The sequence below is a fragment of the Arvicola amphibius genome, chromosome 4 (assembly GCF_903992535.2).
Source record: "Arvicola amphibius chromosome 4, mArvAmp1.2, whole genome shotgun sequence".
Classification (NCBI taxonomy): domain Eukaryota; kingdom Metazoa; phylum Chordata; class Mammalia; order Rodentia; family Cricetidae; genus Arvicola; species Arvicola amphibius.
The window spans coordinates 38426389-38450794 of NC_052050.1; the positions used below are offsets into that span (position 1 = coordinate 38426389).

Here is a 24406-nt window from a genome sequence, read left to right on the forward strand (position 1 = left end):
AAAATGGGCCCGACTTTTCTGCTATGGAGAGAGCCCGAGTGCAGGTAGAAAGCACATCCACAGCTGGGTGGTGGTGGCACACGCCTTTAATTCCAGCACTCGGGAGGGGAGGCAGAGGCAAGTGGATCTTTGAGTTCGAGGCCAGCCAAGTCTGCAGATAGAGTTCCAGGACAGCTAGGGCTATATAGACAAACCCTGTCTCAAATAACAAAAAAAAGAATACACCTACAACTTCTGGGGAAGGAAGAGAGCAAGTTCAATAGCGCTGACTTTGCTGTTAGATGTGGACTTGAAATTCAGTTCTGTGCTTACTAGCTGTGTAACTCAGAGAATAAAAGTCTTACTGAGTCCCAATTTCTTCAGCTACAAAATACAGAGAGAGACAGAACCTCACTCACAGGTTTATGAAACTGCCTTATATTTTCCACTGGATATAGAAAGAACATTTCAAAATAGTAAACTTTATTTTATATGTTCTAAATAATCAAGCATTCCTCTACTCTCATTAAAATCTTTGGAAAATGCCAGGTGGTGTATGCCTTTAATCTCAACACTCAGGAGGTGGAGGCAGTAGCAGGCAGATCTCTGAGTTTGCGGCCAGCCTGGTCTACAGAGTGAGTTCCAAGGCAGCCAGGGCTACACAGAGAAACCCTGGTTCAAAAAATAAAAACCTTCATAAAATATGGGGTTAGAGAAATGACCTAGCAGTTCGGAGCACTGGTTGCTCTTCTGGAGGACCAGGGTTCACATCCAGCACCCACACCATGGTTTACAACCTTCTGTAACTCCAGTCCAAGGGAATCTGATCCCCTCTTTTGGCCTCCTTGGGCCAGTCATGCAAGCGGTACACAGACATTCGTGCAGGCAAAGCACCTATATACACAAGATAAAACTTAAAGCAATTTCTTTTGTTTTAGGAACTCCAGGGGCACGGGTGCTGTCTGTGAACTACGCGGGATCATACAATCTGAAATGGTGTGAACTGATTCCTTCTCATCGGCTCCCATGAATCCTACCAGAAGGCAGGTGCGCTTCACTCAATAGATAGGGTGAGAGTGTTTCTAGCGTTGCGAATGGTGGCTAGTACACAGGGGACTCACAGGAGGTGGTGGGGTGAGGGAGGGAGCAAGGGGAGGGAGAGATTGGGGGAGGGGGGGAGACAGAGAGTGTGTGTGGCTCTGAGGCTGGCAGGTGGCTGGCGCGGTTCACAAGGCCGCCGCGTTTTCCCGCTTGGTAGGAAGATGGCGCTGCAGGCTTGGGCCACAGAAGACGCTCCAGACGCGGAACCCGGAAGCGTCCGCCGGGAGGGGGCGGGCCAGGTAGCTGGAGTCCCTCACCCCGACCAGCATCCTCTTCCCGCCCCCTGCTCCCGCACTGGCGCAGCGGGACCCTTTCCTGAGGTGGAACCGAGGGACGCCAGAGTGTGTGTGGAGGAGGGGGAAGAGGGGGGTAACTCGGCGGGCGCCCACGTGACAGACAGCCCCCGGGGCGTCCGGCATTTGCAGGGAACATGGGCGTGCTCAGGGCAGGTCTGTGCCCGGGCCTCACCGAGGAGATCGTCCAGCTTCTGAAGGGCCGTAGGATCAAGACAGGTGACCTCGTGGGTTCGTAGCACACAACATGGGCACGACTGCAGGGATTGGCGCCACGGTCTTGGCACACGTGCGTGGCGCTTCGCTTTTACAGGGGCCACACTCTGACCTCCTAGGGAGGCTGGGTTCGCCGGAGCCAAGCCAGAAACAGGTCTTTACTGTGTGCTGGGCTCCTCGCCGGGTCCTGCATCAGGGCCTGCGTGCTTGAGATCGGGAGTAGACTAAGACCTTAATGCCAGCCGGGCGGTGGTGGCACACGCCTTTAATCAGCAGAAGGCGGATCTCTGTGAGTTCGAAGCCAGCCTGGTCTAAAAGAGCTAGTTCCAGGCTACAGGCTCCAAAGGCTACAGAGAAACACTGTCTCGCAAAACAAAAACAAACAAAACAAAACAAAGCAAGACGTTAACACCGTTTCCCAACGGAGGAAAAGGCAAGCGTGGCAAGGCTAGGCCTTGCTTGTTGCTAATCAGTTGCGCTTGGTCTCTTTCCAGTGGCGGACCTGGCAGCTGCTAACCTGGAGGAGGTAGCCCAGAAGTGTAGCTTATCCTACAAGGTGAGCTCACGGTGTGCAAGCTCCATCCCAATGCATCTTCTAGAGCCGGTCCCCAGCGAAAGGGAGGGGGAACGCTAGACCTGGATTGCTCTGCTGGTGGACAAGCTGATTGCTGGGCTGTCTGGCGTTCTGGAGCCTGAGTGTCCACCCTATTGGCAGGCCCTGGTTGCCCTGAGGAGGGTATTGCTGGCGCAGTTCTCGGCTTTCCCATTAAATGGAGCAGACCTCTATGAGGAACTGAAGACTTCCACTGCCATCCTGTCCACCGGCATTGGGAGGTTTGTATGCTTACCTGGGCAAGAAGATGAAAGCCGAGCTTCTCATGCTGAGACTACAACGGGCAGGCTGGTGAGGGCAGTCTGGAGTTGTCAGGAACCTAGAGGCATCCAGACTCCGGAGTTCTTTTTCCTTAGAGTAAAAGGACAGGTACTCTTAGCCTCAGCACTATTGATGCTTGGGGCCAAGTAATAATTTGCTGGGGTAGGGGTATGCTGTGCATTTAGCAATATCCCTGAGCTCTTCCCACCAGATGCCAAGATTTAATAATCACCTAGTTTTAATAATCAAAAATGTCGGCAGATATGACTCAGTATCTCCTGGGAGCCAACTTTTCCCAGGGAAGAGCCACTGTCCTATGAGACAGGATGTCACTAATATCCCATTTTTCAGTAGAGTCCCTGATACTTCGGGGTAAGGCAAGTGAGATCAGGACAGGATTGAGATTTCCTGGGAGTCTGCACCTAAGGTCTGACCCTTTAACACAGTTCCTCACGGTGTGGTGACCCCAACCATAGAATTATTTTCATTGCTACTTCATGACTGTGAGTTTGCTACTGTTATAAGTTATAATGTAAAATATCTGATATGTGACCTCTATGAAAGGATTGTTCTATATCCCAGAGGAGTCAGGACCCACAGACTGAGAACCCCTGCCATAGGCTATAACTGTTAAAGATTGTTGATCTCCCTTATGGTTAGCCTAAGAGGAGGGGCCGGCAGAGGTGAGCCCAGGGATATATAATCCAGAGCCTGATGCCTTTGCCATAGGAGGCAGCGGCCGGGAACGTTGGCACTCTCTGAAAAGATCAGTTACATTGTGCTCTGTTGTTTGGGTTGGGAAAGAATTGGAAGACAACTGGCATTTTCTGGCCAAGTGAGCCTGACCTCTCTCCTGGCCTGTTTGTGCGGAGTTTGATGAATAACACTGCCATCACAAAGGTCTTTGGATTGCTCTGGCCCTTGCTGTTTCCATAACACATTCTCTTGGCAAGGTCCACGTAGTCTGGTGCTTGCTTTCGCTGGTTGGGGGTCTGTGTTTGTAATCCATCAAACATTGGCTGGGTTCCTACTGGGTGCCAGGCACATGCAGATGCTATCTGTATGAGTGAGGCAAGGCTCCCGCTCTTAAGTGTGGTGGTTAGTGTCTACGGGAGACTTGTGAGTGCCACGAGGAAGCACACTGGCTTTGGAGCCTGGGGAGCTTATAAAACTGGCATCCACAGAAGGAACAATGAGAAGGTACCCTGGCAGGATTGCAGCAGCAGCAGTCATGGGGTGGGAGCTCAGGGTGGCGCAGGTAGCCACAAGCTCACCTTGACTCTGACATTATGTTCAGCATTTCATGCATGCATTTTTGAGACAGGTTTGTCTGTTTATCTCTGGCTGTCCCTGGGAACTCACTCTGTAGACCAGGCTGGCCTCGAACTCACAGGTTCGCCTGCCTCTGCCTCCCGAGTGCTGGGATTAAAGGTGCGCACCACCACCGCTCAGCGTGGCATGCATTTCATCTGTCCTTCACAACCCCTAATGAGAGTTCGATGCCCTTGAAATCATCGATGTGTATGTGAGGAAATGGGGGTTCAGGTTCAGGGACCAACTCAAGATCCTGCAACTACTAGATGGTAGATTGGGCACTGGAGGTCCTGTCTAAGAACTTCATTCTGGCTAGACTGTTCTCCACTATGCCTGGAGGTGACATCTGTAGGCCATGGAGCAGAGATGTGCAGGATGGACGGGCCAGCCCAAAGAGGTCCAGCAGGGATCTGGTGGTACTGGTATGGGCTGTGTGGAGCTGCTCCAGGGTTTATGACATATGACATAGGATATTTATATGCCTGCATATATATCTGCAGCCAGAAGAGGGCACTAGATCGCATTACAGATGGTTGTGAGCCGCCATGTGGTTGCTGGGAATTGAATTCAGGACCTCTGGAAGAACAGCCAATGCTCTTAACTTCTGAGCCATCTCTCCAGCCCCACACCCAGTTTTTTTAGTAGGTTCTTTGGCTCAAACTTAGGTCCTCACGCTTGCAAAGCAAGCACTTTATTCACCGAGCCATCGTGTCAACCCCTGCCTGAATGGAGTTCTTGAACTTTGTTCAGAAGCAGGATCTACCTCTAGAGTCTCCAGGGCCCACCCTGGGAGAAGACACTGAGAGGAGCTGCTGTGATGGACCTGGGCTTCCGGTGTCTTGGGAAGCATGGGATTCCGAAACAGAGGCTGGAGACCTATTAAGTAGAGGCTTATTAAACAGACCCAGAGTGTGCGCAGTTATCCCAAGAAGCACGGGGCTGGAGTAAGGACCAGATTTTGACGTGCAGGAACCTATGGTCTCTGGAGTTAAAACAGGTGGAGTTGTGCCTAGTTGCTGCCTGTCTTCTGCTCCTAGGTCATGGTTGGACATCAAGAACCTCTTCAGAAGCCTGCAGTCTGTGACTATTGCCGAGTTAGGAAGGGCAGTGCATGACAGTCAGGCGCTGGTACACGCTGCAACACAGAAACTTCAGCCCATGTCCTGGGCAGCACACGGAGGGTAGTAACCTGTTCCAGGTGGTTCAGGGGCAGAACTGGGCTTAGGAAGAGGCCATGTTTTGAGGTTCATCTCGAGGTTTCCACAGCCAGAGTTCTGACAGTCATTTCTTTTCATTTCTTCGGTAACATTTACTGTGTGCCTTCTGGGTGTTCGGCTCTGTGCTAATACTCGGAGACACAACAGGGATAAAGACCCAGTCTTTGCCCCCGGGGTGCTCCTACCAGATGAGGGAGGCAGACAAAAACAAGCAAATAAAAAATAATTACACACTCCCAGAATTAATAATCGAGTTTAGCAAGGTCTGGAGATACAAGATCAACACATAAAAATCAATTGCATTTCTCTGCACTCGCAATGAACATGTGAAAACTGAAATTAAAAACACAATGCCATTTGCTGTCGCATCTAAGGAAATGAAATACGTGGGTTTAAGTCTGACAAAGCCCATGTAGAATTTGTATGCTGAAAATGAAAAATGCCAATGAGGAAGATCAATGGTGACCCAAATAAATGGAGAGACTTTCCGTGTTCATTGGTTATAAGATTCTACATTAGTGAATGCCAACTTTCCCCACCCCACCCCCCAATACTAGAGATCGAACTCAGGGCTTTGCATATGATAAGCAAGTACTCTACCATTAAGCAGTCGCCCCAAGTATGGTTTTTTTTTTCCTTTTTCTTTCTTTCTTTTTTTTAAGTCAGGGTCTCCTGTGGCCCCTGACCTCACAGAGGCCTGCCTTTGCCTCCCTGATGTTGGGATTAAAGACATCTGTCGCCATGCCCAATTTACTTCCCAGATTTATCTGCTTTTTTAATAGTTTCATCTCCTCTCTTTGCCCATCCCCATTCTCTCCTCTTCCACCATCAGCCTGGACAAACTACTTGATGCTGGCCTCTATACTGGGGAGGTGACTGAAATTGCAGGTGGCCCACGTAGCGGAAAAACCCAGGTACCCTTGGGACCAGCAGCAGGGAGGGTTGGGGGAAGTGGGTGCATTATCCTGGATTCCTTGGGGGTGTCCCTGTGGGTTGCAGGGTCAGAACAGACCAGATGGGTACTGAGAATGGCCATGGCCTTGGCCAGTGTGTGTTGTTGGAATCTGGGCAGGCTATGGTGGGGAAGCTGCCTTCCAAGGGCTTAGCTTTACCCAGCGCCCTATCTTATCTCTGAAGGTATGTCTCTGTGTGGCTGCAAATGTGGCCCACAGCCTGCAGCAGAATGTACTGTATGTTGACTCCAATGGAGGAATGACAGCATCCCGCCTCCTCCAGCTACTACAGGCTAGAACCCAAGACGAGGAGAAACAGGTAGGGGGCAAGATGACTGGGTTCCTTTAAAATCCCTATGCTAGAAGACTCCATGACTCTTTACATTGTAAGAAAATACACCATCTGTAAGAATCATCATTTCTTGCTTTGAAACTGGAGAGTCCTCTGCTTTCCTAGAGCTGCTCGTGTTAATGTCATCATCGCAGCTTGGATGCAACCTACACTGATTCTCCAGGAACTTCCAAGTTCTCGAATACCGTAAATCAGAGCCAACAAAGTCCTGCATCTGTGTTTCCAGCCCATTTCTTGCCAGGGCAGGCATCACTAATCAATCATATCTGTCCTTCCCGCTGAATTCTGAATGTCCTACAGCTCAGTGCCCAGGTATCGCCACTGTAAGATCCAGCCCATTAGGCAAAACCCATTTGCCATTCTGGCTGCCAGCACTGTGTCTAAGTGCCTCTTTGCCTTCTCAGCTTTATGATTGCTCTTTATCGCAAATCCCTGCTTCTCTTTCCCACCCCGCAGGCAGGCGCTCTCCGGAGGATACAGGTGGCGTATGCGTTTGACATCTTCAGGATGCTGGATATGCTGCAGGACCTTCGGGGCGCCATGGCTCAGCAGGTGAGCCTGTGGATCTGCTTCACCCAGCTGGCCAGGTGTTATCTGTATCGAGGCAGGTGTCCTACCACCGACTCTGCTTGGAATACCTGTGTCCAGTGTAACAGCCCCAGCTGTGTTTGCCACCCCCATCTCTCCACCCCTGCCTGCCCGCACCCCAGGTGGAATTCCTTGCTGCTTAATTCACAATTCATCCACTTCATTGTTTACAGGCTCACCAGCCCTGTACAACACTGAGCTCCTTGAGTAGAGGATTATATAGCCTTCACTTCTGCATTACTCACTGAAATCAGTTAGGAAACTGTGTGTGTGTGGGGGTGGGGGTCTCGCTATGTAGCCTGCCTGGTTGGGAATTTACAGAGATCCCCCTGCCCTGTCTCTTGAGTGCTGAGATATAAGGTATGCTTCAGCACTTCTGGCTAGGAGACAGTCTGATTGTCTTTAGTGAGACTGGAGGCTGGCACTGAGTCCTGTGGCTGCTGTAGCCCCAAGCATCTTTTCCACAGCCACATGTGCTCTATATTCAAGCAAGTGAATGATAGATGATTTTTTTTTATTATCTCTTCCCTTTTATTAAGATGAAAATGTAGCTGGGCAGTGGTGATATACACCTTTAATCCCAGAAATTGGGAGGCAGAGGCAGATGGATCTCTGAGTTCGAGGCCAGCCTGGTCTATAGAGTGAGTTCCAAGACAGCCAGGGCTACACAGAGAAACCTTGTCTTGAAAAACCCAACAAAAAAAGAAAAAAGAAGAAAAAGCTTACTACTCTAGGACCACTAGCAGATTAGATCCCTAGTGTCACCAAAAAAAAAAAAATTATTTATGTATTTATTTATTTGTGTGTGTGTGTGCGCGTGTGAACATATATTCATAAGATAACACTTGGAGTCAGTGGATAACTTGCAGAAGTTAGTTCATTCCTTCCACCATGTGGATCCTGAGACTCGAACTTGGGCTGTAAGGATTAGCAGCAAGGGCCTTTATCCCTCTTCTTACATTTAGTTAGCCAGATTGGTTTGGTTTTTTTGGTTTTTCAAGACAGGCTTTCTCAGTGTAGCCCTGGATGGCCTGGAACTGTAGAGCAGGCTAGCCTTGAACTCACAGAGCTCCTCCTGCCTCTGCCTCTGCCTCCCGAGTGCTGGAATTAAAGACACGTGCCACCAATACAGATTTGTTTCTTTAGTTGTGATGATAAGGATCTGGTGAGGGAGTTTCGTGGATAAAGGCCCTTGCTGCCAATCCTTACAGCCCAAGTTTGATTCTCAGGATCCACATGGTGGAAGGAATGAACTAACTTCAGCAAGTTCTCCACTGATTCCAAGTACCGTGTCATGACTACATGTGCACATGTGCACACACACACACACACACAAATAAATACATAAATAAATATTTTTTGTGACAATAGGGATCTAATCCAGGCCTATACACATTAGGCAAACGCAGCCACTGAGGTATCTCTCCAGTCATAGTTAGCCAAAAGCAAATCATCTCTATACGTATCTTGAATTGGGGGCTGGGCCCATCCTCATTGAAGTCAGGAGATTTCTACCCAGTACCTGAACATGTTCAGACTAATGTTTATAAGGAAGGGAGAAGGAGATTTTGAATGGCACTTGACTTTTTTTTTTTTTTGAAGTTTTAAAAATTGTATTCTGTGTGTATGAATGTATATCCATGGCGTGCTTGCCTGGTGCCCTTAGAGGCAAGAAGAGGATATTTAATTCCCCTGGAACTTAGTTACAGAAAGTTATGAGCCATCTTGTGACTGCTGGAATCAAACCTGGATCCTCAGCAAAAGCAGCAAAGGGCTTGTTCTGCCGTTTAGCTGGATAGGGCTGAACAGTGCCTAAGATGGTTGGTTTTGTTTGTTTGTTTTACTTATTTGTATTTTACATACATTGATGTTCTGCCTGCATCTCTATCTGCGTGAAGGTGTTGGATCCCCTGGAATAAGAGTTACAGACAGTTGTGAGCTGTCATGTGGGTCCTGGGAACTGGACCCTGGTCCTCTGGAAAAGCAACCAGTGCTTCCAACCGCTGAGCCATCTCTTTAGGCCCAAGCTGGTTGGTTTTTTTTGTTTTTTTTTTTTTTGTTTTGTTTTTTTTTTTTTTTGATTTTTCGAGACAGGGTTTCCCTGTAGTTTCTAGAGCCTGTCCTGAACCTAGCTCTTGTAGACCAGGCTGGTCTCAAACTCACAGAGATCCGCCTGCCTCTGCCTCCCGAGTGCTGGGATTAAAGGCGTGCGCCACCACCGCCCGGCTAAGCTGGTTGGTTTTAACTTCTCACATTTCTGCCGTCCTCTTAGACACATTGGTAACAGGTTAGGAGTCAGAGGCTGGAAGATTGACACACAGTTCCAGGCTGGAATTGAGACACACAAAAGGCAGAGCAGAAATGCCAAACAGCCAAGGCTTGGCCAGTGGGCAGTGGAAACAACACATGTAGCAGAATCAGGATCTGAGAAGTAAGGGAGAGAAGAAAGGAAGCATGGAAGACAGCTTAGATCTACAGATGCTAGGATCGTGCTCACATGTGTTTAAAAACACCAGATTATGGTGTGAGAAATGGCATCTGGCTCTTAGAGAAACAACGGCCTTTATTTGTTGTTTGCTTTTTGAGACAGGGTTTCTCTATGTAGCCCTGGCTGTCCTGGAACTCGCTCTGTAGATCAGGCTTGCTCATACCCCCCTCCTTCCCTCCCAGTTAAAGGTGTGCACCACCACAGCCCGGCTGAAGAGTTGCCTTTATTTGGAACCATGGTAGCTATGGGAGAGAAGGGCTTAGGAGGTAAAATCTAGGAGATGGAAATGTGAATAAGGTTTAGGGGCTGAGGATGTAGCTCAGGTAGAGTGCTTTCCCAGCATGCCCCAGACCCTGGGTGCCTTAGTGGAGAGCTAACTCTTCAGCAAATAAAGCAAATCCTGGGGATTTGAAGTGAAACTGAGCAGCAGTGAGGGGATTCTGAAGAGGAGAAGGGGCTAACAGGCTGGATGTCAGATTGCCACTGGAATCTGCATGGGGTTCCCGAATGAGAATTTGTGGTGTCCTGTGGCTTAAGCCATCCCTGTCTTCTGAATCCTCAGTGGAGTCTATTAAACTTTTGAATGGGTCAGGGAGGTGCTTCGGTGAGGCCTGTACAGCCGTATTTTGGGTAGGAAAGGTTGTTTATGACTGACTTTTTTTTAAAGTGAGGATTAAACTTCACTTTTTCAGTTGTGTGTGTATGTACACACATGCACAACTGTGAGCACATGCATGCCACCCTGTGTGTGTATAGGGGTTGGGGGGTCAGAGAGGCCAACTCTATGGAGTTGGTTCTCTCCTTCCGTCTTTACTTGGGTTCCAGGGATCAAACTCGATCTGCCAGGCTTGTGCAGCAACCACCTTTGCTGAGCCATCTCGCTGGCCTCGTCTTCTAGTAGAGGCGCTTGCCCCGGGCGTCCCCTAGAGGGCACTGGTCCACCACTGCTTTTCCCATCCCCCGCAGGCGACAGCTTCTTCAGGCACTGTGAAGGTAGTGATTGTGGATTCTGTCACCGCAGTGGTCGCCCCACTTCTGGGAGGTCAGCAGAGGGAAGGTAAGGGGGGGAACCTGGGGATAGGGTGGAGACTTTACCTCCCTGCCCTAGCCTTTTGCCGGCTGCTGCCCCTCTCGTTTGCTCCTCCCCCAGGCCTGGCCTTGATGATGCAGCTGGCCCGAGAGCTGAAGATCCTGGCCCGGGACCTGGGTGTGGCAGTGGTGGTGAGGAGACTTTTCCTATGAACATGGTTTCTGGGTGTAGCTAGCTTTCTGTTTCTCGTAAGTGTCACCTTGAAACTATAATAGGCCAGAGGCCAGAGCGCAGGCTCAGCTTCCACAGGTCAAAGAGGGGTTTCGACTAGGGACTATCTTGTCTTGGGGGTCTTTTTATTTGTTTGTTTGTTTGGTTGGTTGGTTGATTGATTTTTCAAGACAGGATTTCCTTGTATAGCCTTGGCTATCCTGAAACTCATTCTGTAGATTAGGCTAGCTGCAAACTCAGAGATCCGCCCGCCTCTGCTTTCTCCTGCTGGGATTAAAGGCATGCGCCACCACCACCTGGCTCTTGTTCTGTGTTTCTATAACCTGTTTCATTGTTATTGGTGTATATGTGCTCATGCTCAGAAGAAGGCAGGCATGTGTGCTCCATGGCACACATGGGGAGGTCAGAGGACAATTTTTAGGAGTCAGTTCTCTCCTTCCACCTTGGTTTTGAGACGAATCTTATCTCTGCCATTTCACTTCTGGTCTGACTGAGATTGTCCTTGTCTCTGCTTCTAACGGTCTCCGTAGGATGCCAGGACTGGGATTACAGATGCAAACCACTAGCGTTTTTACATGGTACTAGGATCACACTTGGGGCATCCAGAGTTTCCAGGAAAGCGCTTTTACCTGCTGAGCCATCTTCCCAGCTCCGTTCTTTCTAAATTGTATTGAAGAAAATCTAAAGAGTGAACTTTCTCTTTATAGGATGTCCTGTCTCCTTACCCTGTCAAGTTCCCAGTCCCAGGCACATTGGGTGGCTCACAACTCTAGCTCCAGGGGAATCTGACCACCACTGGCATCAGCACTACCAGCATACACATAATTTTTAAATATAAGCTGGGTGGTGGCGGCGTACATCTTTAGTCTGGGAGGCAGAGGCAGATGGCTCTCTGAGTTCGAGAGTAGCCTGGTCTACAGACTGAGTTCTAGGATAGCTAGGTCTACACAGAGAAACCTTGTCTCAAAAAAACAATAACTAAATAAACGAATGAACAAATAGATGAACGAATAGATAATGGATGGATGGATGGATAGATAGATGGATAGGAAGGATAAAGGCAGAGGTGGACAAGCTGTTAAGAACACTGGCCGTTCTTTCATAGGACCTGAGTTCGATTCCCAGCACACACATGGCAGCTCACAACCCTCTGTAGCTCCAGTCTCCGTGAATCTAACACCCTCTTCTGGCCTTCATGGGTACAAGGCATGTATGTGGTGAATAGACATGCATGCAGACAAAACACCCACACACTTTAAAAACAAAATAATAATGAGAAATCTTTATTTTAAAAAAGTGTTTACTGTTAAGTTTTTCTTTTGTGCCTTGTTTTGTTTTGAGGGGCTCAAAGCATTTTATTTGGATACTGAATGGTAGGAAAGGGGCTGAAGAAATCCACGAGATTTGATGTAATCAGCAGGGCAAATCATTTAGGCCTCCCTCTTTTTTTTTCTAATTTAAATTTTATTTTATATGCATTGGTGTGAAGGTGTCAGAGCCCCTGGAACTGGAGTTACCATGAGCTGCCATGTAGGTGCTGGAAATTGAACCTGGGTCCTCTAGAAAAGCAGCCAGTACTCTTAACTGTTGAGCCTTCTCCCAGCACCTCCTTACCCCCTTCCTCATTCTTCCACACAAACCCCTTGGGTCCCTTTCATGATAAAAGTGTTTCTTTTCTTTTGAAGAAAGTCCCATGTTGTCCATACTGTCTTTAAACTCATTATCTGAGGCTGGCTTTGAACTTCTGAACCTTCTGCCTCCCCTTCCCAAGTGTTGGAATTACAGGCATTACCCCCACAATTAGCATTATAATTTTATTACAGAATAAAAGCAGTAATTATTTAAAGACTCCATGATTAGGAATTGGGAAAATCATTATAGGATAGAAGAGTTTGGCAAACTGTAGACCACAGGCCTAATCTGGCCCAAGAATTATTCTGGCAAGTCAAGGATGTTTGTTTTTAACAGGGTGTCACCTTGTAGCCCAGGCCAGCCTTGAACCCATAGACTCCTCCTGTCTCAGCCTCCAGTACTGGGATTGCGGGCATATGCCCTCCTTAAAAATGGCCATCGTAAAGAATATGCATAAAGAACTAGGTACAGTGACTCATGCTTTGCTCTTTGAACTCAGAGGCTGCGGCAGGAGGATCTCAAATTCAGGATATTTTGGGATACATAATGAAATCCTGTCTCAATAAAACAAAACAGAAAAAGATGATAATCGTTAGGTCCCAAACCTGGAACAAATGGATGAGATGCCTAACATATCAAAGCAAATTCTGGCTGCCAGGTTCTCCCAGCATCCCTCAGTCCCTACCTGTTACAGGGTTCTTCTGGCTGGCATACCCTGCCCTCTATCCTGAACTCTCCAGCCCGGGGCCTGGGCTGTCCCTTCCCTCAGCTTGTCTGGACCCTATATGACTCAGCCATTTTGGCTTCGCTGGTCTCTTGGCACAGGCTGCCTCTCTTGGTCAGTGGCTCCTTTCTTGCTTTCCCTCCCCCTCTCCTCACATGGCCCTGCTCAGTCTGCTGGTCATGTTCACTCTGGACCCTTCCAGATGCCTCTGGCTGCTTTCTCCCTTTTATCTACAATAAACCTCCTCACCTCATACCTAGGAGAAGTCATGTCCTTTTTATTTCTTTTATTTCATTCAATAATGCAAACAGAAAAAAGGATCTGTGTAAGAATGCAGAAAATAATGGCCTGAGATGTTATTTTTTGGTTTTGATTTTTGTTTGCTTGTTTGTTTGTTTTTCGAGACAGGGTTTTTCTAGCTTTCAGGCCTGTCCTGGAACTAGCTCTTGTAGACCAGGCTGGCCTTGAAATCACAGAAATCCACCTGCCTCTGCCTCCCAAGTGCTGGGATTAAAGGCATGTACACCCCCCCCACCCCGCTGGTTTTGATTTTTTTAAGACAGGGTTTCTCTGTGTAGCCCTGGCTGCCTTGGAACTCTCTCTGTAGTCAAGCCTGGCCTCAAACTCACAGAGATCCAGCTGCTCCTGTCTCCCTAAGTGCTGGGATTAAAGGAGTGTACCACCACTGCCCAGCTATAAAAATAAAATCTTAAAAAAAATTGTCTAAAACTGTAAGAATATATGCAAAAGAAAAAGACTTTACAGGGATAGACTATCAGTGTGGTTCCTTGGGTGTAGAGATTGATAACAACTTGAATCTTATATTTAGCTCTTTAATCTTTTTATGAAAAGTATGCAGACTTAAAAAACTGCTTCCTGAGCTTGGGGGAAAAAAACAGCAAAGATCTGTCTGTAATAACCTGTAAGGAGGGGAGACTATTGGGAGAGGAAGCAGCTCAGTGCAAGGACAGGAGTTGGTCCTCTGCAGGATCAGCCTGCGCTCTTAGCTGGGGACCACGCTCCAGCCCTTACAGCGACTCCTATGCATAACTCTGCACATTGTATCTCCTGCCTTTTTGTTTTGAGATAGGTTCTCTCTACCTAGCCCTGGCTGTTTTTTTTTTTTTTTTTTTTTTTTTTGGCTAGGCTGGCCTTGAACTCACAGAGCTCCACCTGCTTCAGCCTCCTGAGTGCTGGGGTTAGAGGAGTGTAATTATTGAATCAGGGCTACTTGGCTACTTGTTACTTTTATGTGTTTGACACAGTGTCTCACTAGGCTGCTCAGGCTGGCCTCAAACTCCTAGGTTGAAGTAGTAGTCCTACTTGAACGTCCTGAGGGACTGTAACTACAGACGTGAATCATCACACCGAACTGCATGTGTTTTAAATGTCTAGATAGGTCATCTCCCATTTTTGAGGAAATAATACACTAATCTGTGCACCTGTAGGCAGTGTGAAAGACTGTCTCCCTGCTCTTTTGTTCAAGTTCGAGGTCCTGGACCTTCCTCTCCTGGCTTCTGGGCTTCTAGATGTTTGTGGGTGCATGGCTGCCAGTCTCTTGGCGTGGACTATAGGGAAGGAACCATAGTCACTGTGTCTGGCTTACTTAAAACTAGTCCCAGAGAGACGGGCAGTGGTGGCGCACACCTTTAATCCCAGCTCTCGGGAGGCAGAGACAGGTGGATATCTGTGAGTTCAAGACCAGCCTGCTTGATCTACAGAGTGAGTTCCAGGGCAGTCCCAAAGTGGGGCTCCCCTTACCCCAGCAGACACGCTCCACATGCCAAGGACTGAGCGCACTGGTCTCAGGTACCTTTGGCAGGCCCAAACCCAGCAATGGCTCCTCTACAGGAAAGAATGACTAAAGGTGCCCCTTGGCTTTGTGGAAAGCTGGGTGTGGATCAGGAGCCCTGGGTTGTAGCTCTAGATTCAGCTGTAAGTTATACCACCCGGGAGAGTCAGAGATCTCTGATTTCTTTTTTTTCCTTTTTTTTTTTTTTTTTTTTTTTTGGTTTTTCGAGACAGGGTTTCCCTGTAGTTTCTAGAGCCTGTCCTGGAGCTAGCTCTTGTAGACCAGGCTGGTCTCGAACTCAGAGATCCGCCTGCCTCTGCCTCCCGAGTGCTGGGATTAAAGGAGTGCGCCACCACAACCCGGCCAGATTTCTTGTGTGTACAATGAAGCTGTAGGGCAGGTGTCCTCTGCACTGCCATCATGGATCTCTGTCCCTTCCCGCAGGTGACTAACCACTTGACCCGAGACAGAGATGGAAGGCGGTTCAAACCTGCTCTGGGACGCTCCTGGAGCTTTGTGCCCAGTACCCGAATTCTCCTGGATGTCCTTGAAGGTAGCAGCCAATGCACAGCGTGTCTGACCAAGTCTCCTCGCCAGGTGAACCAGCCCAGGGGATGCTAGGGATCTTGGGCCCTGGAGAGGGTGGTTTCCACGCCCACTGGTATCTCGCTGAAGGATTCTTTGATGCCAAAACCCTGAAGCAAAAGCTGACCACTTAGATTGCTTGATTCTATCTCTCTCCCTCTCTCCTATCTCTCCTTCCAGCCAACAGGTCTGCAGGAGGTGATAGACATTGGGACTCTGGGGACTGAGGAGCAGAGCCCAGAACTGCCTGCCAAACAGACCTGATGCTGTTGATTGGACAGCGTTCTTGCCCGTCAGCTGCTGGCCACTGCCACTAGGGACTTGGCAGTGTAGGTGTCAGGCTTGTCGGAAGACAAGCTTCAGTTTCCTCAGCTTCACTCTCTGGGATCTCACGGAACCACTGGCCAGAGGACACGGCATTGAGGAGCTGGGGAGGATGGGCCTAGAAGTCCATCGTGGGCTCAAGTTTTCTTCCTCTGTGTCTACCATTTGTCTCTAGTGGGGGTTGAGGTCAGCCCAGCTTGGGGCATCTCTGAAGAAACACAGTCGTGACTGGATGAATAGCTTCCTGGCCCCGTGTGTCAACATCCGTCACACAGTAATTGAGCCAGGAAGCCTTCATCCCACCCATTCCCATTTATTTGGGCCTCTGTTTTCCCACCTGCAAGATGGGACTTCCTTTGTCTCTGAGTTACTCAGTAAAAACAACCCCAGAAATATGAAGCTCTTTCTATATGTCCCTCTCTTAAAAATCTATAAAAAGGAAGTCCCCTGAGCCTAGAGCCAGCTGATTACCCCCAAGAAGGTTGTTTTTCAGTTCCTGCGGTGGGACTCTGAGAGAATGAGTTTTTCCCTGCTTGCTGACTGGGTTTCACACACCTGCGTACATCACCCTGATAGGTGAGAACATGGGCTCGCTGCTGTCCCAGGGATATAATTTACCGGGGAGGAAGGATATGACCTGCTCCCAGTGAACCAGACACTTGTTTCATATGCATGGTGCCCTGTGGGGCTCTTCCTCAGTATAGAGTAACCAGAGGTGCTGAACCGTGGCCTAACCCATAAACAGACAGAGGAGAATTTGCACAGTAAATAGAACCAGCTGGGAAAATTGATGCTGGCATAAATAATACATGGCAAATCTAGTCTTTTATACAGAAATTCATTGCTGGTGGCTCTAAGATGCAGTATAATTACACCTCTCGTCCTGCCAGCTGTACCACAGCCTTGTGTCTTAGTGAATAAAATAACCCCCTGTCTGTTACCAACACTGTGGCCATCCATCTGAGAGTCGTAACTCTGGCTCAGAGGGGAGGATGGTACCAGGGAATGGAAAATAAAAGATAGAGTAAAGAAATGATCAGGATTGTTTACGGACCACATTTTTTACAGGAAGGTCACGCTTGGTTAGAGAGCCTGTTGTATAATTAGTTGTGTCTTAGCTGCAGGAAACGGCACCAGAGTTACAAAATCTGATATTTAGAGCCAATGTGATGGCTCAGCAGATAGAGATGCTTGCCTCCAAGCCTGACAACCTGAGTTCAATCCCTGAATCCCACATAATGGGTTGACTCCTGCAAGTCGTCCTCTGACCTCCATACATGCATGCCCTCACACATGATAATAAAAACGTAATAAAGAAAATATGCTGGGCGTATTTTAATATGCCTTTAATCCTAGCACTAGAGAGGCAGAAGCAGGCAAATCTTTGAGTTCAAGGCTAACCTGGTCTACAAAATGAGTTCCAGGACAGCCAGGGCTCTGTTATACAGAGAAACCCTGACGGGTATAGCAGGATAGAAGCAACCATAAAGGGTGGAGAATGAGTACAAGGAGGTCGTTGTTTGTTTGAAATTAGACAAAATGTGAAATACCTACTGGGCGCTGTGCTTGATGGTCTCGAGTCGGGAAGTTGAGCTTTCTGAGACTGGAGGTGGGGGAGGGGGAGACAGGGGAGTGGAGAGATAGATCCATGTATTATTGAAGCTGCTTTCCATAGCAAGTAACGAAATCCCACTTAGAGAGGCATCAGTGATGAGGAAGATCACTCATCCCTGATAACGTGAAGCCAAGGTTGGTTGATGCAATGGCTCAACGGCCCAACGTGGAGAAGCCAAGAGCCTTTCTATCTCTGTCCTCTATTCTCTGTGTTGGTTTTGCCTTCAAGCTTGTTGCCCTTATTAAAACCTGGCTGTACCCTCTGAACATTAATCCAGATATGACAGTACCTACGGGAAGGAAAGGGATCATCCCCTTGTGTCCTTTGAAGAACAAGGAGAACTCGAGCTTCCTCCTACTGACTGCTGACCTGCTACCTATCTCATTGATGTGGAACTGCCTCCTGCCCTGTGTCTAGTTCAGTAGTGGGAAAGGAATGGTGCCTCAGTGGTGGGCTCAGACCAACCAAGAAGCAGCTATGGAGTTGAGGCTTGGGCTTAGCTTTGTTGAGGCACCTGCTGTGATCCTACTGGAAATGGACTGGAGTAGGGATGGGTTAGACAGTAGGTGAGTCTGTCCTGGCTTGTGTTTATGCTCAGTGCTTAGCACCCAACTCATGGTGGGCTTAGGACAAGCTGAGTGGCACTGGCAATCCCTTCATCTTGCAGACTAAATGGAACTGACTGAGGTTTTAGGACATGTATCTAGTAAATGGCAGCATGGGAGTCAAAACTTGAATCCATTCAGTGCCAGGCTTTCTTTTTTTTCCAACCTCCTGCTGCCTTCAGCTGTAAATATGTAAATATTTTAACAAAATCCCCTTTCATATTTTGCCCCAGCAGCCGAGGCTCTGCATCTCAACCCCTTTTCAGCTGAGCTCACCGATAAAAAGCTAGATCACAGATCCACTTTCTTACCTCGTCTGGATTTCCCCCAGGGAAGAGGGAATGACAAACACTCCAGAGAAGGCAGATATCATGTGTGTGTGCACAAGAGCGCTGAAGGGTTAGAGGGGAATAAAGCTGAATGAAAAACAGCAGGCTCTGAGCATGCCTGAGATGTGAGCCAGGAGGAGATAAGGGATTCAGATGCACGCTTAGCCTGCTAGGCTTTCACTGTATTCTGGCATGGAGGTGTCTGGGTAGAGTTTCAGCTGACCAGTTCTCTATGCTGGTCATGTGTACAGCTGGAATTAGAAGGAGGTATATTACTCCCTATAAATATGTATATACCTGTACTATACATGTGTGAACACATACACACAACACATATTGTGGTGGTTTAAATAAGAATAACCCACATAGGCTCATATATTTAAATGCTTAGTTATTAGGGAGTGAAACTACTTAAGGAAGATTGGGGGTGTGGCCTTGTTGGAGGAAGTGTATCACTGGGAGTGGCCTTTGAAGTTTCAAAAGCCCATGCCAAGCCCAGTACCTCTCTCTTCCTGCTGCCTGTGGGTCGAGATGTAGAACTCTCAGCTACTTCTCTATATTTTTTTTAATTTTCTTTCTTCATTATTATTATTTGGGGTTATTTATTTATTTATTTATTATGTATACAATATTCTGTCTCTGTGTATGCCTGCAGGCCAGAAGAGGGCACCAGACCTCATTACAGATGGTTGTGAGCCACCATGTGGTTGCTGGAAATTGAACTCAGGACCTTTGGAAGAGCAGGCAATGCTCTTAACCACTGAGCCATCTCTCCAGCCCCCATTATTTGTTTTTTTGAGATAGGGTTTCTCTGTAGTTTGGGAGCCTGTCCTGGAACTAGCTCTTGTAGACCAGGCTGGCTTCGAACTCACAGAGACTTGCCTGCCTCTGCCTCCTGAGTGCTGGGATTAAAGACCTGCGCCACCACTGTCTGACTCAGCTACTTCTCTAGCACCATGTCTGCCTGTGTGCTGCTTTGCTCCCCACCATTATGATAATGGACTAAATGAGCCTCTGGGCCTGTTGGAAAGCCCACAAATGAGTGTTTCCTTTGATAAGAGTCGCTTTGACCCTGACAGGCATGGTGGTGGCTCATGCCTTTCATCTCAGGTCACCCAGGACCATTGGCCTAGAGGAGTGGAATCTTGGATTTGTGACCAAGTATCCACTCCACATAGTGCTTACAATTTGTGTAGCTAGTTGTCTTAGTAAAGGTTTCTATTGCTGTGAAGAAACACCATGACCACAGCAACTCTTATAAAGGAAGACGTTTACTTGGGGGTGATTCACTTACAGTTCAGGGGGTTAGTTCATTATAGCCGTGGTTGGAAGCAAGGCAGTGTGCAGGCAGACATGATGCTAGAGAAAGAGTTGAGAGTTCTTATAGCTTGACTCACAGACAACAGAAAGTGATCTGTCTCACTGGGTGTAGCTTGAACATAGGAGACTTCAAAGCCCCACCCCACAGTGACACTTCCTTCAACAAGGCCACACTCCTGCGACAAGGCCACACCTTCCATTAGTGCCACTCCCTTTGGGGCCACTTTTATTTCAAACCACTGCGTTCCACTCCCTGTACCCCAAAGGCTTCTAGGTAAATCATAGTCCAAATTCAAAAGTCCCCATAGTCTGTCACAGTATCAGCACTGTGTGAATGTCCAAAGTTCAAAGTCTCTTCTGAGATTCATGCAATCTCTTAACTATAATCCCCTATAAAATAAAAACAAAAAAAGCAGATCATATACTTCCAACATAACAATGGCACAGGATATACATCACCATTCCAAAATGTGGGGAAGGCAGCGTAGTGAGAAAATGCTGGAGTGAAGCAAGACTGAAAACCAGCTGGGCAAACTCCAAACTCTGCATCTCCATGTCTGATGTCAAAACACTCTTCAGATCTCCAACTCCCTCCAGCTTCTTTCTCTTGGGCTGTTTTTGCTCCCTGTTAGCAGCTCTCCTCCGTAGGTATTCCATCATTCTGGCATCTCCAACATCTTGGAGTCTCCAAGGCAATCCAAGCTTCAACTTCGCAGCTTCACAAAGTGGCTTTTCTAGGCCTCCATTCAGCGATGCCCCTGACACAGGCCTGGCCTCAGTGACTTTCTTAAGTCACAGAGGCAAATTCCATAACCCCTTTCTTCTATCCTTAGCTGCAGAGTCATGTTGCCAAAGTTGCCAAGTTGTGCTGCTTACTGGGGCTGGAACATGGCCCCTCATTCTTCAACTTTCTGTTTTCAATGGTTTCCTTCACTGCCTAAGCTTGGCTGTCCTGAAACTAGATCTGCAGGCCAGGCTGGCCTTGAACTCAGAGATCTTTCAGTTACAGCTTCACCAGCTTTCTGTTTCCGATGGTTACCTTCACTGTGTAAGCTTGGCTGTCCTGGAATTTTCTCTGTAGACCAGGCTGGCCTCAGACTTAGAGATCTGCCAGTCTCTGACTCTGGAGTGCTGGGACTGAAGGCCTGCACCACTACACTGGGCTCTAAGCTTTTCTTTAATTCCTTTTCACAAATTGGAAATTTAACTGGGTAATGGTGGTGCATGGCTTTCATCCCAGCACTTGGGAGGCAGAAACAGGTAGATTTCTGTGAGTTTGAAGCCAACCTGGTCTATAGAGCGAGTTCCAGGACAGGCTCCAAAGCTACAGAGAAACTCTGTCTTGAAAAACAAAACAAACAAAAAATTAGAAACTTAACTGGGTGGGATCTTGCCCTGAGGTCATCACTCCCTTTATTCCATTTCTTAATTTGGTTTTCTCCTTGAACGAACATAGGACTTAACCCCGTTCCACCTACTAGTGTTTATTTTCTTAAATTTTACATTTTGTAATTTACCCAGATCAGCTTGTTCCTCTGCATTATAAATCTTTACATTAGTGTTATCAGTAATAGCCACACAACAGAGTCCTGTCCTCAGCTGTTCTGAGATTTTCCTCTGCCAACAGAATTAATCCAAAACTCTTCACGTTAGCCTCAGGCAGACTCTTTGGACCAGGGCAAAAGGCAGTCATATTCTTCACCAAAATATCACAAGAATGATCTCTAGGCGACATATTAATATTTTTCTCTGAAACCTCTTGAGCCAGGCCCTACAGTTCAAATAACTCTTAGTACCACCATCTTCCATGCTCCTACTTGTATGGTTCAGTAAGGGATGCTTAAAGCCTTCCACTGCTTTCCTAACCCAAAGTCTGTGCTATTCCAAACAAAGATGTAGTCCAGCTGGGCAGTGGTGAGACCCGCCTTTAGTCCCAGTACTGGGAGGCAGAAACAGGTGAATCTGAGTTTGAGGCCAGCCTGGTCTCCAGAGTGAGTTCCAGGACAGGCTCCAAAGCTACAGAGAAATCCTGTCTTGAAAAAACAAAAGCAAACAAACCAAGCCAAAAACAACCAACCAAAGATAAAACCATGAACTGGCCTATCACAACAATTCCCCTGTTCCTAGCACCAGTTTCTGTCTTAGGTTTCCATTGCTGTGAAGAGACACCTTGCCACAGCAACTTTTTTTTTTTCAAGGTTTTAGGCTAGCCTTCCATTAGTGCCACTCCCTTTAGGGGCCATTTTCTTTCAAACTACCCACACCAGTCTCCGAATGGGCACAGTTCTTGTACTCACTCTGCTTTGGGTGGCTTCCTAGGGAATCATGAATATCTTAGATTTTTACAGAGCTTTTAATATCTATTTTTATTTTTGTTTTTTTCAAGACAGGGTTTCCCTGTGTAGCGCTGGCTGTCCAGCTCTGCCTGCCTCTGCCTCCCCAGTACTGGAGCTAAAGGTGTGCGTCACCACGCCTGACTGATTTTATGGAGTATTTTATCCTGAGATGTTGGAGTGGGCAGCGACTGGTGAAGGGGATGGTGGTTTGGGACTTTGGAATCAAGGAAAGATCTAGGTTCAATACCCTACTGTGCGTTTTCTGGCAGAGTTCCTCGGGGAAGATGGTGCATTTGTTTTACTGGTTGAAGTCTGTGTTGTACAGAGTTACATTTTCCTTATTGGTTAAACTGCTTATCTCAGGGGAGTTGAGCAGATGATTTACAGAAAGTGCCTTTCACGGAGAGCCTGGCACACAGTAGGTGCTCAATCACCATTAGTTCTTCTGGCTCCTGCTAGAAGCAACAGAAATCAGGGCACTAGGACTTAGAAGCCTTGCTGCTACTAATACAAGAAACAATGTGATTTATTTTTTCAGTCCTGTTTGGGGAAAGGCGTGTGCTTCATAAATATGTATTGGAAAGTACTTAGCAAATGAGTAGAAATAATAAAAATATGTCAAAGTAAACAGCTCCTATAAATATGTCACTTGGTAGACAAATTAGTGTTTTATTACTACTAAATACTATTGCTCGCCGAAAAGGATTTCAGATTACTCGCACAATGGGTGCATTATTGAATGCCTCTGCGGAAGGGCACGATAAAGATGAAAAATAGTGATGGTGATAACGCCGAAGGTGGAAAAAGGAGGGGTGCGGGTAAATGCAGCTCCGAGGCCTCGCTCCAGTGATCTGCTCATTATTTAGCGCCACTCCGATGATTTAGCCATAATATGGACCAGGGGGCCCTGAGAGAAAGGTTTCCGTGGGATGCCATGCATCCAGACCTTAATTATTGAGTCCAATTAAGGGAGTGAGTGCAGTCCTTTTCAGAACTGGGCACTCTGCTTCTGAGCTAAGTTAACAAATAATCCCAGGTCTGAGTCTCATCTCACCTCTGTTCTGGGCTTATTACAGGTCTGTGGTTATAATTCATATCCAGAGGAGGGAAATGTGGTGGAGAGTGTGTGAGCTGCCAGTGAGGCTCTCAGACCCAATTCAGAAACACAGACGGTGAACAATGTTGGCACTTCAAGGAAACAGGAACCAGAGAAAGGAGGAGGAGAGGAGACAACTTTGTGGAAGAAAAAGCTCCAAGAGAAGCAGAGAACACAGAAAACTGCAGCTAAGCTGCAGAAATAAGTAGGGGAGAGAAAGGCGTAGCCATCCAGTTCAGGTGCAGGGGACCCTTAGGAGGCGGAACTCCCCGTGCACACCAGGTTGGAGGAAGAAACGGTTTCACATCCCAGACCCGCTTTTCTCTGTATGGAAGTGGGAAAATTACTTAAAATGTAGATCCTTGTTGATAACCAGCAAAAAAGAGCACAGAGCGTGCTGGGCTGTTCTGAGGACTGGAAATGGAACTGTAAAGTGGCAGATATGGATAAATAATACTTTAGCTATCGTTCCCTTCTGATAGTCCTCATTTTAAAATACAAGGGGCCGAGCACCACTGTGGTGGAGCACTTGCCTGGTATATACAAAAATTCCAAGCACCAAAATACAGAATAAGTAAAACTACAAATTGCTCGGGAAAACTGTGAGAGGTCTGTGATCGGAACCTGAAGCCTAAGAAAATGATGTCACTAGACACCAGGCAGAAGAATTAGCATTTATATAGGACTTCCATGACTAGGCATCTTCTTAGATCATTGGCTAATAATGATCCCCTATGCTATCCTGGAGCTTTATGCTTTGCTAAGGCCTTTGTACATCAGCTCATTTAATCCGCAGGCAGGCCCAACCTGCTTTTCTGGGATGGGGAAGACTTCAGAAAGGTTCCTGCAAAAGGTGCACCACTGGTGAATGATGGCTGGGTGGTTCTTGGCAGTCATTGTCATTGTACTGCAACCTTTCAAGCGGTGTTTCCGCCTTCCTACTGTGAAAGTAGCTAATCCTAGAAGGAACGCGAAGTTTATGATGCTCCCCAGTCTTGCCTTTTAATACCTCCGTGTGAGTTAATACATTGGGTGAATCTGGGTTTCTTGCACTGTGAACTGGAAAACTGTCGTCTGTCGGGTACAACGAAACATGAAATCAAGGGCTCAGCATTCAAACTTTACTATAAAGCAAACTGATGATGTTCAGAGACTCGCTCAAGGTCACCACGCACAGGATTGATTCAGCCAATACTCGAACTCTGGACCCCACACCTAGCTGGGCTTCTGTCCGGTCTCTTGCAGTCCGAGGCCGGATTCCGCCAGGGGGCGATCGCGGAAGCCGCGGCCCTAGACCGCCGCGCGCCCGACTCCTCTCTATGGTGGCGCGGGCTCGGCGGAGCGCGGCGCGCTCCCGCGGGGGCAGGGCCGCACGTGGGGCGGGCGGGGCCGCACGCAGGGCGGGCGGGGCC

The 24406-nt window shown here is 47.7% G+C and overlaps 1 protein-coding gene across 2 annotated transcripts; it reads left to right on the top strand.

Annotated features, from left to right (window-relative positions):
- The first annotated feature begins 1307 nt into the window (after window positions 1-1307).
- Rad51d (RAD51 paralog D) lies at window positions 1308-17026 on the top strand. 2 transcript variants are annotated; one of them, XM_038328640.2, is made up of 10 exons: window positions 1308-1604; window positions 2084-2145; window positions 2305-2423; window positions 5827-5908; window positions 6132-6266; window positions 6756-6851; window positions 10342-10432; window positions 10526-10596; window positions 15229-15381; window positions 15550-17026. In XM_038328640.2, exons 1-10 carry the CDS (start codon window positions 1511-1513, stop codon window positions 15631-15633), a joined length of 987 nt encoding a protein of 328 aa, XP_038184568.1. In that variant the 5' UTR covers window positions 1308-1510; the 3' UTR covers window positions 15634-17026. The 2 variants fall into 2 exon arrangements, with proteins under 2 accessions (XP_038184568.1, XP_038184570.1); XM_038328642.2 differs by having other exon boundaries at window positions 1308-1592.
- Window positions 17027-24406: the final 7380 nt, after the last annotated feature.